Raw genomic sequence first — 16,101 nt, 5'->3', positions numbered from 1 at the left:
CTAGAGCTGTGGGGTAGATTTTCTGCTTCACATTTGGGGAGAAGGAAGCATTAAAACACTTAATATCCATGAAATCGTCAGCAACAGACGAGCTCTATAGCGTCAGTGTGTATCGCTATGAATGAATGGGCGTTATTTTTTTAAATTTGGCCTAATTTCATGGCATGTAAAAAAAAAAAAAAAAAAAAAAAAAAAGTAAAAAAATCTCATCTACACAGTCACACCCTATTTCAATCTGCACCACACAAGGCCAGATCTCCCCAATGACTAACCCCTCCCACTTCCTGATCAAATAAAAGGCTGTCTGCACCTTCAGCTAGTAGCAGAAATCTCTTTTCTTAGTTCTTGTTAAGCCACTGAGTTAGATTGAACATACAAAAATCATCGAGATGATTCCTGCCGTCACACTCTACAATGGAGCCAAGATGCCCATAGTTGGCCTGGGAACCTGGAGGGTGAGGCTAAACTTTTGTACTTTTCCGGCAGCTACTCAGGGATCACACCGTGTTGGTCTTGCCACTCGCTGAATGCTTCTTTTGAGCTGTTAGTAAGTCAATCTATACTGTAAATTCTTGTGATCATGTAATGAACACCCAGAGTCGCTGGAGTAGAGTGAAGCCACGCAGGGCCTTGCATTATCTGTGCAAGACGGTAAATATTAACATTTTACTGCACAGTGATCTCTGCCTGCAGACGTTTGTGTAAAGGTTAGAGTTGAATATGCAAGTGAAAATACAACAAAGCTCAACATAGCATCACGCGGGAAGTAAGAGCTTTATAGTCAAGATCTGATGCTAGAACGTCTCAAAGAAGCCGAGATGCAAGATTTACAACCCTCTTGAAAAAAAGATGAGACTTCCCCTCGGTGGTTTGATTCAGGATTTCAGCCCGTAACTTTTAGGACTTTTTTTTTTTAATTGGGTTAAGATAATAATCCAATTGTGACATTAACTACCTTTTAAAAAGGGGGAATCAAACATTGGCTGAAAGATGCTTTAATCTTTGCACATACTGTGCATTTGCATCACCCCCACAGGCCGAACCAGGGAAGGTTACTGAGTCTGTGAAGGTGGCCATAAGCAGCGGCTACAGGCACATAGACGGCGCCTTCGTGTATGAGAACGAAGAAGAAGTCGGGGCCGGCGTTCACGCTATGATTGAACAAGGAGTGGTAAAAAGAGAGGATTTATTCATCGTCAGTAAGGTAAGCCACACAGTCGGTGCTTATTGGAGAAATGATAAAGGTGTATATTACTATGTAACTACACATTCTGAGCAAAACATGTTCTCGCCATGCTCCTATTTTTTCCAAATCATTAAATGTATAGGACTGATGTACACCATGCAAATTAAAACTTTGCTTGTAAGAGACGCCGCCGTAAGTTCTGGCTCCCTTCAAAAGGGGCCATAAACATCTCGCCTCTGTTGGGAGATGTCATGCTCGATTCTACCCTAGTGGAGAAATTGCAGAATCAATTTGATTGTTGTGCTTTTATTAATAGCGTTTTCTTCTGGTCCCCAGTTGTGGTGCACCTTCCACGTTCCGTCCCTGGTGAGGGGAGCGTGTGAGAAAACTCTCAAAGACCTGAAGCTGGACTACGTGGACCTTTACCTTATGCATTTCCCAGTAGGGATGCAGGTCAGTCCACCATTAACTTGTCTAACTTATGTCGTTATAGTAAAGGCCATGGTTGCTATTTAACATTTGTCTTAGAATCTAAAAATCCGCATTTCTTTGATAACTTAAAAGGAGCTACAAGCAAGACGTTTACTGTAAAAAAAAAAAAAAATCAACCTAAATCATTCTCATTTCCCACCCAGGATGGAAATAACATTCCCTCTAAACAATCGGTCTCCATCAACAATGTCTTAGTCACGTTTATCTCCTTTCCAACCTAGAGGTACAGTCCAGAACTACTTCGGTTCAGATTATAGCCAGTAAGCGAAGTGGATCAGGAATAGAACAGAATACAACATCATAGACCTGTCTTGTGGAAGTAAAAACTCACAACAGCAACACACCGTTTAAAAATGGCATATTAGATTGTTGCGATTGGCAAGCTGTTGCACAGATGAGTATTACTTATAGCTCCTTTAAGAGACAGTATCATTTCTCCACCTCGAGGCTCTTGAGTGTAAGATCTGTATTTTGCTCTTGCAGTCAGGGGAAAAGATCTTTCCATCAGATGAGAACAATGAAATAATTTGTGACGACAGCTGCTTCTTGGACACATGGGAGGTAATAAAAAAATAAAAAATAAAGTCTGAGAACTATTAGACAGACTAGTTACGCACACAACTTGCGTTTTAGTTCAGCTTTTTAATAACACCGATGTGTAATTTGTCTTAAAGGCAATGGAGAAGCTGGTGGATGATGGTCTGGTCAAAGCCATCGGCGTCTCCAACTTCAACAAAGACCAGATCGAAGCCATTCTCAACAAGCCTGGCCTCAAATACAAGCCAGCCAATAACCAGGTGAAAAACAGATCCATTGGAAAACTTGATGTTTAAAATAAAATTAAAAAACACTATATGTAACATTGGAGTGTTTCTTTAGATCGAGTGTCACCCATATCTAACCCAAGAAAAAATGATCAACTACTGCCACTCAAAGGGCATCACGGTCACAGCTTTCAGCCCTCTGGGCTCTCCAGACAGACCCTGGTGAGAGGACCCGCCATGTGCAGAACTCACAGAAGTGTCGTCACTCAAGACAGCTAAATGATCACTGATGGCAAACAATTTGTATCTTTTCAAAAGGGCTTCCTCTGATGACCCCCGTCTTCTAGAGGATGCAACCATCCTGGCTATTGCTAAACAGTACAACAAGACTCCAGCGCAGGTAAGACAGCAACTAAGAAGCAGTTGTGATTCAAACTTTTCTTTCTTCTCTATAAAAAAAAAAAAAAAAAAAAAACTAAATTTAGGTAACCAATCGAAACATGTGGCATTTTAATCTTTAAAAAGTGCTTTAGTTGTCATTATACATAAAAAGGTACATACAACAAAATGATATAGATCAGATGGGTTAGTCTGAGCCGCTGTAACTGAGAATGGCCGACCTTAACATCATGCAACAATCCCGAGATGCATGTAAAGCCTCATCCGTTGCACTACATGACCACTGATAGGAGTACAAGTGAACTTTAGAAATTAGAAGAAGAAAACACTTTACTCTGGTGATGCGCTTTGGTCAGCGGTGTACTGTCAAATGACAGAAAACTCTTTAAAAATGCCTTTATAGTCTGAAAAACTAGGGCAACTGATAAACATCTGTGCTCACATGGCAACAAAAAAAAAGAAAAAAGAAAAAAGCAAGACCCAATCACAAGAATTTAATTTGTACGGTGTTTTGGGGGGGTGGACCGCCAAAAATGATATGATGCATCAGTCTTGGTTTTAAATAAAGACGCTCCTCTCACATTTCCCACCTAGGTTCTCATGCGGTTCCACACACAGAGGAACGTGGTAGTCATTGCCAAGTCAGCAACGCCGAGTCGGATTAAGGAGAACTTCCAGGTAAGACAACCTCCATCGGCGCTCAGAACTGACTGCATCTGATTTTGAGATTCAATCAGACCTGGACTCAGACCTGGACCTGGTGACTTCCTTGCCAGTTGAAAAGTTTTAAAAGGATTTAGGAACAGCATCTTAAGCGGTTTGATCTAGCCTCTAAATTTTAAACTTCTCTCTTGCAGTTGTTTGACTTCGAGCTAAGCCAAGGGGACATGAAGACAATCCTGGGCTTGAACAAGAACTGGAGAGGATTCCCGGCAAAGTGGTGGGTGGAAATGATGGATTATGTAGTGTCTCGGTACAGTCTCAGCATCTCTTGAACTTTCCCGCCTTTTGTCATGTCGCTATTAAAACCTTAAATGCATTTTATTAGGATTTTATGCAGTTGAATAACCTCTATGAAGAACAAAACATCTGAACATTTTTTTTGCATTTGCACTCAGCCCCCTCAACTTTGATGCCTCTAAATAAAATCAACTGCAACCAATCAAACAGGATCCAGCTGAGAGTAATTCATCATCAGCGTACATAGAGACAGTTCTTTTCATCCAACCCGAATGCGATCAAGCTATTTTGCGAAGCCGAACGTGTGAAGTGAAAGTCAATGTTGGACAATGTTGACATGACAATATGTGGAAAATTCATAGAGTATGGATACTTTTGATGAAGTACAATAATATGAAGGGATTAAACTGCCCACTAACATTGTTCCTTTTCTTTTTCCCCCACCAACAGGGCTGTAAAGCATAAAGACTACCCCTTCAATACAGAATACTAGCCAATGCAGCACTATTTCTGTTTGGATATTTCTTTGCTAAACCAAATAAACATTGGATTTAATTAAATTGCTGGCTGATTATTGCCCCGTCTATGGAGCCTGCAGGAAAATCTCATGCAGAAATTGTTAGTAGATCGGTTAAAAAGGGAAAGAAGGGCTTGGATACACTCCCTCACTTTGGACTGAAATGGTTCAAAGTTAAAAGGGAAGTAAATGAAGGCTGATTTGCAGTGATCATTACAAACGTGGATGAAACTCCATACACCTGAAATAAAAATAAAATGTAAAAATCACTGGACTGGGTACGTCGATTTGTATGAACCAAATGCAACGGTAATGAAGAGAAGACATCTGTAACAATCGGTTACTTTTTTATGATGGTTTTATACGTTTTTTTTTTTTATCCACTGCCATTTATGAAACATCTACAGAATTTGTTGATGAAATAAAACTTCAAGTTTGAAATGGGATTTTTAATGTCCGACTTCTTTTTTTGTACTTGAAAGCCCCACACTTGATGGAAATTACCCCGTTATAAAAAGACTCCGATTTCATAAAAGAGTCAAACATTAACCTCTAGGTTTATTTCTCTCTCTGCTAATGATAGAAAACGGCATCAACTTGTGACATAATAAGCCCACATGACTTTATTGTACTGCTTAACACACACAGATAACATGAGAAGTGAAAGCTGGAGCTTGTTGCGTAACAGGGTTGATACACATGACTGCAAAGCGCCACATATGATTCATCCGCAGACGAGTGTTCGGATTGCAACACGTGTTTTTTTTAGTGGTAAGTGCTTGGAAATTCGCAAATAAAATGTAAACCCGTTTGCACGGGTACCTCTGCTTAAGTCGCACACAGAAGGAGTGTATTTAATGTAACAGATCATGTAATAAAAGTGTTATTACAGGAAAAATAAGTTTTTCTCCCACAGGAAGCTCATCACCCAAATTAGAAATTAATGTCAAACTTAGATTTTTTAGATTTTGTTTAAAAAAGGTCAACATTCACCATGGATAACAACGATTAAGGGATTCAGTAACTCAATGCTACGTTGAATACAAGCTGTAACATTTGCAACAAAACAGAAGAGAGAAACAAAGAAGTAGAAAAGGCAGGTCATCTCATTGGGCTCAATATTTCTTTCACCCACTAAAAACCAAACAGCGATTCCAGAGGGTTTGGGAGCTGACTTGTGCACCTGTATGAAACCGGCTGGCTACCTTTCAGAACTCGGTGTTGAATGGGTAGTCCTTGTGCTTGAGCCCCCTACAGAGAGAAGAAAGAGAAAACATTAAAAATGTAATAAATACCTCTCATTTAGACATGTCATCTGTAAAGGCAGCTTGTTGTCCTGCCCATCTTATCACGGAGACAAAAGTGTACCCGTTATTTAGCTGTTAGCGTAGCTACATAAAATAATAAGCTACTTTTATTATTTTGTTTTTTTATTTATTTTTTAAAAACATTATTGTGACCACAGACATTGTTGAAAATCTGCCCTGCACAAGTGCTGTCACCCCATTTACTGAAAGTTTATATATTGTAAAGCGATATTTTCTTTAGTATCTGTTTCTGATTGGCTGATTAGTCCCTCATGATGGCTCCTTTCCCAGAAGTGTCTGCTGCAGTGCAGGTGTTCTGTCTTTAAGAAAATGAAACAACCCCGAACCAGAAACCTTGTCCTCCTAAAGAAGTCCGGGCTAACTATCACAGCACTGGGATTTAGCACTTTTTTGTGGACTGCATGTTTCTTTGGATTATACGATACAGACACACCTTTAAACCATAAGTTACTCTTTTTCTGGTTCGTGTGGTATGGAAAGTTCCTTTCTGCTACCTCTTCTGGTTAAATACGTTTCCATGTGTGGCCATTAACTCTAGTATCGTTGCACCGAAAGTACTTGCTTAGGCAGATTTACACCGGCAAGGTCAGACTAACAGATTCGGCCATTGTAAGTTATCCATGAGAAGCCTGAGAGAATGTTTCGCAATCCGAAGGGAGTACACATCTTGTGGTTTGGCAGCTGCTGTGTGGGAGACCCTTCTCAAGCCGTGGGAGACCGTACATTAGTTGGCCTAAGTTCTGTCTAGTTAGAAACAGAGAGATCAGACTGAAGGAACTGTTTGCCATAATCCCTGTAACCATCTCTGCAGGGATTCAATTAATGTGCTGACTGACGATCATCATCAACATCCTTTATTTAACTAAAGTTATTGTTTCTCCTATAACATGCGTAGTCTGGTTCGGAATCCAAAGCCAGGATCCTCCACATGTCAGAAATATGTTTACGACGAGAAACCGCATTTCGATCCAAAAAGCAACCTGACAGGCCAAGCAGGCTTGTTTCGAGTGAGATTTGATTACCACTGGTGAACGGGGAATCGATCTGAAGAAATTAATTCTTATTCCAGAAGTAGGTTGGTCGCTTTACGGTCTTGAACCGTTCAGACAGAAGTCTGATGACGGCATCGTTTACTAGTAGTATGAAAACCCACCTCAAAAAGTGTAAACGTAGCCTAATTATCCAGATCGTTTAACAGGTTTGGGATGACCTTATTTTTTCCTGCCCACCTTTAAATCTTTTCTCTTATATTAAAATAGTGGATTAAATGTTGAGTTAGACTATAAAAATAACCTAATGACATATTAGAACTTGGTCACTCTTAATGTGTTTAATCCTAAGTGCTTAAGTAAGTAAAAGGTAACTGGACATCACGAACAAGTTATGAGACGTGTTAGATTTTTGAACACCAATATCTTTTAAAATAGCAAAGATTTTCTGTAAACGTTTATTCTGACTTTAAAAAAAAAAATCTTACAATCAGGCAAAAAAAAAAAGCATCAAACAACAGTACAATAGTATAATTTTTTTTTACCAATGCATGGGACAGGCTCTCCAGTTCCGATTGAATCCCAGAATGGTCTTCATTTCCTCGTCGGTCAGTTGAAAGTCAAACACCTGGAATATTTCAAAGACTCTTGGGCTGATTCAGAAAAAGAAAAGCACACCAAAGGGGGCTCTGAAAAGCAAAGGGAACTACCTGGAAATTCTCCTGAATGCGTTGTGGAGTGATGGACTTTGGGATCGCGATTACGTTTCTTTGGATGTGGAAGCGGATCAGAACCTGGAAAAAACAGGATGCAGGTGAGATATTAAAGATATTCTGATAATGTGGTCTAATGAAGAAGCCAGCGCTAGACAAAGAGCAACAAAAATCTCTGATCTGTGTAACGATTACTGATGCAGGCAAAAGAGGAACCCGCATTCAGTTTTGTGACACCACCATCAGCCCTGAAACCTTTTCTGTACCTGAGCAGCAGTCTTTTTGTGCTTGTCAGCGATGGCTTTAATGCTGGGATCATCCAACAGGGAGGGGTCTTCTGGCTTAGCCCTGAAAACGTAATTATTTACAAGGGTCAATCGCGGCTTGTCGACTGCAAGGAGAACAAAAGAACAACCGGCAACATGAAAATGTATCTGACTTCTATTTTAACAAGAAAACACAATTCCTGATGTAGCCAATTTTAGTTCACTAACTACAAAGAAGGAGGAACGACAGTCACATGCTGAAACTAACCAAAGGGGATGTGACAGGGCAAAAAGCAGAGATAAATACAATAACAGTCACCAAATCAAGTGGTGCTCATTTAAAAAAAACAACAACAAAAAACAACAATATCCTAAATATTTTAGTCATTTTTGAAATTCCTGCTAGCGTGGCTCACTGTTACCGACTGAATATGAAAACACAGAATACATTAATTGCACTAAAAGACCTAATCTATTTATTCCATTGATACCATTTATTTATTTCTAGAGGCCATGTTACACAATGGAACAATTCCTCGGAAAAGGATGGAATTACATGGTGGATGATTGTAATTTGACAGCATTTTTTTATTTATTTATATATATATATATCAGTGTTGTAGTCAAGTCACTATGCCTCGAGTCCGAGTCCAGGTTCGAGTCACCAGTGTTCAAGTCCGAGTCAAGTCCAAGTCATAAAAAAAAAAATCCGAGTCGAGTCCGAGTCGAGTCACTATTGATCCAAGTTCGTTGTAGGAACTTGCCGTGACGTGTGATGTATGACATGAAGCAGTAACATTCCATTGCACTAATAACTCTTTCGCTGTAGTTACCCTTGGTTTTACTCGGTAAAACTACTGCTTTTTCCAAGTCAAAGACGTCTCCTAACCATGGTTTTTAAACATTGTTGTTATGGAACGTGCAACAGCGACTCGAGGTACGCTGACAGGCCGCATATGAAGGATGTTAAAGCCGCAAGCGGCGTCGATCGGCCCTCGCAGCCAAGCGCACTCCGGCCTATTGGCCACCGCCGCGGCTCTGGCCGGCCGGCGGGGTTCGCGCACCGCCGGCCGCCCGCCACCGCAGATGCTGTCATGCATTTTCCTCGCCCGTCCACCGGTCGATTCCCACAAACGCGTTCGGCAGCTTTCCCCCATGACTCACAACATATCTGGTGTGGATCGGTCGATGCAGCGAGGAGATATAGCCGTTGGATAATGATAATGCATTTGGCCACCGGACCGGACTAAATTGTTCGGCGGGCCGGACAATTTATACTGATTCCTGGACGGTGACTACAAACAGAAAGAAACGGCCAATGACACCGTGAACGCCGAGCAGGAGAAAAACAACGACTTACCTTTCTATCAACTTGGCCAGTTTTCCAGTCTTTCCGAGCCCTCGACACTCAAGCCATCGTTTGAGCTGAACGTTGGTATGTTGTTCCACAGTTCTACCAGTAAAATGGGCGCCTGGACATCCTCTTGTGAAAGTTTAACAGCTGTAAAGTCGGTCATATCGTTGTATATGTTGCATCTGTAACGGCTGGTTGCTACGTGCGCTCTCACACTGTTTGCCCTTCCTTAGCGGCAAGGGGCGTTGCTCATGAGATGGTGACGTCACGTGCGCGGTACGACATTTAGATATTAAAATCATACACCAAATAATATTCTAATGACATATTAAAATTATAGCCTAATGATATAAAAAAAAAGTCGAGTCTTTTTCTCAATTTCCGAGTCAGAATGATCTGAATGTAGGAGTCCAAGTTCGAGTCATCAGTGCGCAAGTCCAAGTCAAGAGTCTCTAAATTTAGCTAATGACTCGGACTCGAGTTCGAGTCTCGGACTCGAGTACTACAACACTGATATATATATATATATATATATATATATATATATATATATATATATATATATATATATATATATATAGATATATATATATATATATATATATATATATATATATATATATATATATATATATATAAACACTTTTTTCATTGCAACAAAGTTTGAAACTTGGATTTTTTTGTCAAACAAAGCAGGTAAAAGTCTTTTAGATTAGCATCACTGTGTCCTACACAACAGATGACCGGCATCACGTGGATGTTCAGTTTTATCCCTTTCTATGGCAGTAAATGCCATCGTTCCCACACATCAGTAGTTTCAGGAAGCAGTAACGCAGCTTTGACAGAGCTGTGAAGTCCAACATACCAGGGTCTGTCAGGGGACCCGAGAGGACTGTAGGCGGTCACCGTGATGCCCTGAGAGTGGCAGTAGTTGATGAGCTTCTCCTGGGTCAGGTACGGGTGGCACTCAATCTAGAAAAAACAAATGAACCCAAAAGATAGAAAAGAAAGAAAAAAAAACAATACTCAGCACAAATCAGTAAAAGCTGAAGGACATTACACTCAAAATTCAATGAGAGATACATTTGTTTGGATTTCTGCAGAACCGACCTCTGGAAAGATATTGAGTTTTCACATTACAACCACAAACTATGTATTTTTTACTGGAGTTTCATGGGATACAGTAGGACACAATGTACTGTAGTGCATAACTGTTAAATTAAAACCATAGCTGCATTTCTTCCCCCTCCCAAAAAAACATGGGGGGAATTTTAGAAACACGTGGCCTGCGTTCTACTCTGCCTTAATACTGAAAGGACCTTCTCCTCGCTGCAGCATTCTACAGCATGCTAGGTGTGACCATCCTAAAATATCTTCTTGTAAACAGGAATAATTTACTTTTTATACAGAACCCGGTGGCTGCTCCCAAAGCACAAGACTCAAATCTTTACATCGATACAAAGATAACATCGTATCTGGTAGGACAGGAACTCTACATGGAAACCGGCAGCAAAATGGAACTACACAATGGGGAAAAAAATGGAAAAGAAAGAAAAATATTTAGTTCTCCACCAGTTCCCCAAGATTTGCAGCGTTCTTCTTGGCCTCAACTTTGTCCAGTGACCTTGTTTTCGCTCAAGAAAAGCCTTTTCACTGCATGATGGCGCCACCATTATGGTTCATGGCTTCCTATCAAACTTGACGTTTTGCACATAGGCAAAAAAAGAAAAAAAGTTTGGTTTTGGACACATATGACCAAAGTATCGTCTTCCACAGGTTTGCAGAGTTCCCTACATGGCTTAAACAATAGCTGTCTTCACGCCGCTGTCACATAAAGGTCAGCTTTGTAGAGGGTTCATTATTAATAATGCGTCAACAGATTTTCTCACACAAAGGGTGGATCTCTGCAGCTCCTCCAAAGGCAGCATTTGTGGGATGAATACAAATGCAGGCTGCACTTTTCAGATTTTTATTTGTAAAAAAAATAAAAAAATAAATAAAAAACTTAAGACTAATGCATTGTTTTCATTTAACATTGACACGCAACTTTGTGCTGGTCTATCATATCTGCCTAATGAAACACTGATGCTTGTGGTTGGAACGTGACAAAAAATGTGCAAAAAGTTCAAGAGTATAAGAAATGAGACAAATTGCAGATTTATTGATACAAAACACAGAAGAGATTGTTGTTTGATGTATATGGGGACAACAGGCAGATGGGAGGAAAAAAACAACATGACTCTTTAATCTTATAAGAAGCCCGAGCAGAACAGAGATTGTGAGCAATGGGTCTGCAGAGGCACAAAAATATAAGGTCACTCCGGCTAATTGGTCTGGCCGGAGGGGAAGGCTGCTGCGGCCCATTAAGAATTACCGGGAGATTTATTTCTCAGAGCAGGTTGGACAACATGGATAATGCCGTTACTTATGCACTTTCAGAGAGACCCAAACAATGGTTCATTAATGTGGCGGCTGAGGGAAACACGACCTTACCTGGTTGTTGGCAGGCTTGTACTTCAGACCGGGCTTGTTGAGGATGGCCTCGATCTGGTCCTTGTTGAAGTTCGAGACGCCGATAGCTTTGACCAAACCAGCATCAACCAGCTCTTCCATCGCCTGAGAATAATAAGAAAAAGTATGAAAAAAAAAAAAACAACAAGGGGAAAACATTAGATCCAATATGTTTATTACTGATGACTGAAAAGAAACATAAAAGCAGGCTGGTGGCATTCTGATTGAAGCTTTTTAGTAAACTTGAGTTTGATTTGTTCACCGTTAAATAATCACTATGTATAAAATTTAATTTAGATTAAGGCTGCATCAGTCTGAGTAAACTTTTTTTATTTTTTTCTAAACTTTAAATCTGGTGGAAGTTTTTGTCCCCCGACCTCACAGTGGCACCCCAGTAAGAGGAGCACCCCCTGTAATTTACTTAAGACAGTTTGGCTTTTAGACACATATTTAAAAAAAAAAAACAAAAAAAAACAGCCTAAGTCTACAAAAGGGTTCCTGGTCTTTCTGGGAGAAAAATATGTTCAGAGTCCCAGAGTCAAAATACAACTTAGCTTGAATCTTAGAAATATTCGGAATCTAAAACAAGCCTGGTGAAGAGTTGTAATTCTTTTAATCAGGGGGTTTTCATATTTTTTTTCCCCCTTCAGGCACGAAAACCATTTATTGTTTAATAGATCTGTTCGTCTGCAAAGTGGTAAAACTAAAACCTAGTTGAAGACGATGCAACAACAGAACATGCACGGCGACTTTTCCTCCTGCAACATTGTTTTTTTTGCTCAAACCGGTGACATATCCTCATCCCAAAAGGCGACACTTGGCTGTCTGCGATGGGATGTTTTTTCGTCCAACTACAGAAGAGATTAGGTAGGTTTTCCCAGCTTACCTCCCACGTCTCCAGGAAGTGAGTACCGTCGCTGATCGTCTCTCCGTTACTATCCAAAGGAAAGAGTTCACCACCAGACTGGATGAAAATTAAAAAAAGCACATTTCCCAAATGTTAGCAATACATCACCAAGAAACCGATCAGTCTTGAACATATATTACATTTCTATGTGACACAATTTAAGCTGCCTATAAAAAAAAAAAAAAAAAAACAGTAGAAGCCATCACACGTGAATGACGTTTTCTCACCTTAAACCCCATGGGCCAATGCACGAGATACAGGTCTAGGTAGTCCAGTTTCAGATCGCTGAGCGTCTTCTCACAGGCTTTCCTCACCAGGGACCTCTCATGGAAAGTGCACCACAGCTGTAAAAAAAAAAAAAAAAAAAAAAAACACGTTTAGGAAAGCAGCGCGGACTTCTACAGTGCATCCGACATTAAGCCGCCTGCGATGACGTCTCACCTTACTGACTACGAAAACATCTTCTCTCTTGACCGTGCCGTCGGCGATCTTGGCGTTGACCCCTTCGCCCACCTCCGCCTCGTTCTGGTAGACGTACGCCCCGTCGATGTGCCTGTAACCAGCTGCGATGGCCGCTTTCACGGCCTCTGCCACCTTCCCGGGGGGAGACTGATGGAAAAGAAAAACAGCGGCCGGTTTAGACACAACTGGCTTTTCGCCTTGAGTAAATCTAAACCTTGAGGCGCTCGGCGCTTCCTGAATTGCTTTTGTGAGCCAGAAAAATAAACACACATTATTTTTAATAAAAGGAAAAAAAAAAATCTTCAGTCTGCAGTTTGGGGTAGGGCTGGACGATATAGGAAAAAAGCATATCGATAAAACAGAAATCATATTGATCGATATCGATAATTATCAACAAATTCAAAACATATTTTAAGTGCAGCCCTGGCTATTTTATGCTGTTGCTTAGCAACCAGTTTTTAGAAGCAGAACACACAAACACTGAACACAAACTTAACCCTTTACTCAACCGTATTTTTAACCAAAACTTTTAAAAAAGAAAGTTTTAAAAAAGAAAAAAAAAAAAAAAGTGTGCTCTCTGAACTCTTTGAAGAGGGCGGAGCGTTTCTGGGTCTAGGTTTACGATTGGTTGGGAGGATGTGATGATGTAATATTAATGTAATTCTGCCTAGAATGCAAGAAAGGAAAACTTATTTTATTGAACTTTTTATTGACCCCTTTTTTCTATCATCGATATACGCCTGTCGATCGATACATATTGTTATTGAATTATTGTCCAGCCCTAGTTTGGGGTTCCAACCCATTTTGCTTGTCAAAAATCGCAAATTGTAAGCTGAAACGTTCGCCATACGTACAAAGCAGCTACATCTACAGAGGCCAGGCTCTACGTATGAGACCTGCAAAAAACTAGAGACAAAGAGGACAGAGGAAGAAGAAAAGATGGAACAAATGGACCAGTGGCTGGACGAATAAAAGGATGGATAGATAAACAGCTGAAATAATAATAATAACAACAACAACAACAACAACAACAACAATCAGAGGTAGTTATGGGCACCGAACAAAGTCAAGAGCTGACGACTTCACTACTGAAGCAACCCTCAGCTGCTTTGAACAAATGGAAAACATGATAAATACAAACAATGAGAAATTATAACACAGTTCAGTCCATTAGATCTTTCCTAATTCAACAAGGAAAGGATTTACTCTGAACAGCGGTGTTAAAGTCTGTTAATCTGGAATATTATGTATAAATTCTGCAGACTTTGAGCACAAAGTTTTGACAAGCTCCCCGAAATGATTCTTCCTCAGGAAAACCAAACTTTTCATGATCATTTGAAAAAAAAAAAAAAATCTGTTTTATTCCAGCAGCACTTGACAGGATGAATCCTAGTTCTGCGTTATACTCCCCATTGTTGCATTTTATTTATTATACTTTGTCTCTTCATCTTAACCCCAATTAAAATATGCTGTCTCTGTTAATTACCTCCACAATGGTTTAGGTGCCATTGTTGATGCATAATTAGTTTTGTGTTTTCGTTCAAGATTTTTTATTCCTCCTCTAACTTATTGCAAGAGTATTGCAAAAACATTCACATTGAGAAGTTCGGAAATAAGGAGCATTTGCACCCAAACGACTAGCACCGCCCCTGGTACCTAATATCTGAAAAGAACATTTTGCATTCTTGCTATTACTTGTCCCATCCTTGTCTAGACATGACAAATAAGTTCAGACAGCGTCATACAGAACGCCATTTATATGGGAAAAAAGTTTCAAAAAACACCCGGCATAAGTTTCTGGAGTTTTTATTTAACTATGATTATTTCCCCATAAATAAAAAGGGGAGGAGAGGAGGAAGGGGCGCTGTCAGCGATCCTGCTGTTATGTCACCACAAGGCAGACAGACAAGGCGTGACAAATAAAGCCAAACCAGCATATATGTAATATATATATATATATATATATATATATATATATATATATATAATATATATATATAATATATATATATATATATATATATATATATATATATATATATATATATATATATATATATATTTTTTTTTTTTTTTTTATTTAACTACAAGGACACGCTAAGGATGTTTCTGTTCAGGCGTTTTAACGTTTAGAAAGGGGGAAATAAATGCACACAGATTTCGGGGATCGGGCAGGAAGCTTCTTCCTCTAATTCAGTCTACACAAAAGTATCTGCGATTTTGCTGATTCTCAGTGAATAAATATGCTTGTTTTTACTTTACTTCAGCGATCTCGCCGTAGAGAGTGTGCACACCGCTCCTGTGTATGTAAAAAAAAAACTAAAACTGCCTGCACAGCGCGTATATATTAGCCACGGTCAGTGCAAGACACTTTATCGAAATGCAAAAGCTACAACAAGTTATGCAATAAAAACGAAACGGAATCGCATTCAAAAGGAAAAAAATGGGATCAAAACAGGAAGTAGCCAAACTTTTTTTTTTTTTTTTTTAAGCTCAGTGCCGTGTCCTGCTTTCCTTCTAAACGCTCGGCTAGCCCAGCTCAACTAAAGCAGGTGCTGTTAGCTAGAGCAACAGCCTTCAGACAAACTCACCTTCCATGTGCCCAGACCCAGGATGGGCATTTGAGCGCCGGTGTTGAGCTTCACCGCAGTCGCCATTGCTGCAGAAGACGAGCACAGCCTGGCTTGATTGCTTTGATACTAGCGGAGAGCCACGCAAAAAAAAAAAAAAAAAAAAAAAAAAAAAAAGACTCGTGCGTCGGAGATCGATTAGTGATGCCTTTTTAGCGGCTTTATTGGAGCTGAGCCTCGCCAGGCGCTTCTGTCAGTCCGTTTATTATTAGGCCGTGGCCATATAAAACATCCTCTATAAATAATCGGAACACACAAAGGAAGAGGCGTTCTCTTTCACTGCATTTTGCAATGGTAAAGCTCCTTGCAAAAGTATTCAAACCCCTCAAAGCTTTTTTTTTTCTTCCAACTTGTGTAACGTAAAACCTAGGCTTCGATCATTCAGAGCGAGAGTTTATTAGAATTGTATGTGATACACAAAACTAACAAAATGCTGACTTCCACTCAGATACCCACCCAAATAAAATCATGTGCGGATGGATATTTATTAGATGTCACCCAATGGAGTCCACCCCTGAGTTAAATCAAACTCTGTATTAATCCTGCAGTTCTCTGAAGGCCACTGAAGTATATTAGTGGGCAAGCCCGCATGATGATGATGGACAGGGCAAACACCAGATAGG

At 39.9% G+C, this 16,101-nt stretch overlaps 2 protein-coding genes across 3 annotated transcripts; one reads left to right on the top strand and one right to left on the bottom strand.

Annotated features, from left to right (window-relative positions):
• The first annotated feature begins 241 nt into the window (after positions 1–241).
• LOC105937511 (aldo-keto reductase family 1 member B1) lies at positions 242–4,361 on the top strand. Of its 2 annotated transcripts, XM_012878845.3 has the most exons (10): positions 246–455; positions 1,037–1,204; positions 1,523–1,639; positions 2,162–2,239; positions 2,353–2,475; positions 2,558–2,664; positions 2,761–2,842; positions 3,436–3,519; positions 3,699–3,781; positions 4,252–4,361. In XM_012878845.3, the coding sequence occupies exons 1-10, from the start codon at positions 390–392 to the stop codon at positions 4,292–4,294; spliced, it is 951 nt and encodes a 316-aa protein (XP_012734299.2). In that variant the 5' UTR covers positions 246–389; the 3' UTR covers positions 4,295–4,361. The 2 variants fall into 2 exon arrangements, with proteins under 2 accessions (XP_021180365.2, XP_012734299.2); XM_021324690.2 differs by lacking the exon at positions 4,252–4,361 and having other exon boundaries at positions 242–455; positions 3,699–3,872.
• Positions 4,362–4,863: 502 nt separating this feature from the next.
• On the bottom strand, positions 4,864–15,570 carry LOC105937510 (aldo-keto reductase family 1 member B10). The gene is made up of 10 exons (XM_012878844.3): positions 15,440–15,570; positions 12,828–12,995; positions 12,614–12,730; positions 12,366–12,443; positions 11,462–11,584; positions 9,834–9,940; positions 7,615–7,696; positions 7,346–7,429; positions 7,181–7,263; positions 4,864–5,569 (listed from the first exon to the last, which is right to left on the bottom strand). The coding sequence occupies exons 1-10, from the start codon at positions 15,503–15,505 to the stop codon at positions 5,527–5,529; spliced, it is 951 nt and encodes a 316-aa protein (XP_012734298.2). The 5' UTR covers positions 15,506–15,570; the 3' UTR covers positions 4,864–5,526.
• Between the last annotated feature and the right edge of the window lie 531 nt (positions 15,571–16,101).

This window comes from Fundulus heteroclitus, unplaced genomic scaffold (assembly GCF_011125445.2).
Source record: "Fundulus heteroclitus isolate FHET01 unplaced genomic scaffold, MU-UCD_Fhet_4.1 scaffold_176, whole genome shotgun sequence".
In the NCBI taxonomy this organism is placed as follows: Eukaryota; Metazoa; Chordata; class Actinopteri; order Cyprinodontiformes; family Fundulidae; genus Fundulus; species Fundulus heteroclitus.
This window is presented reverse-complemented; position numbering and strand designations above follow the sequence as displayed.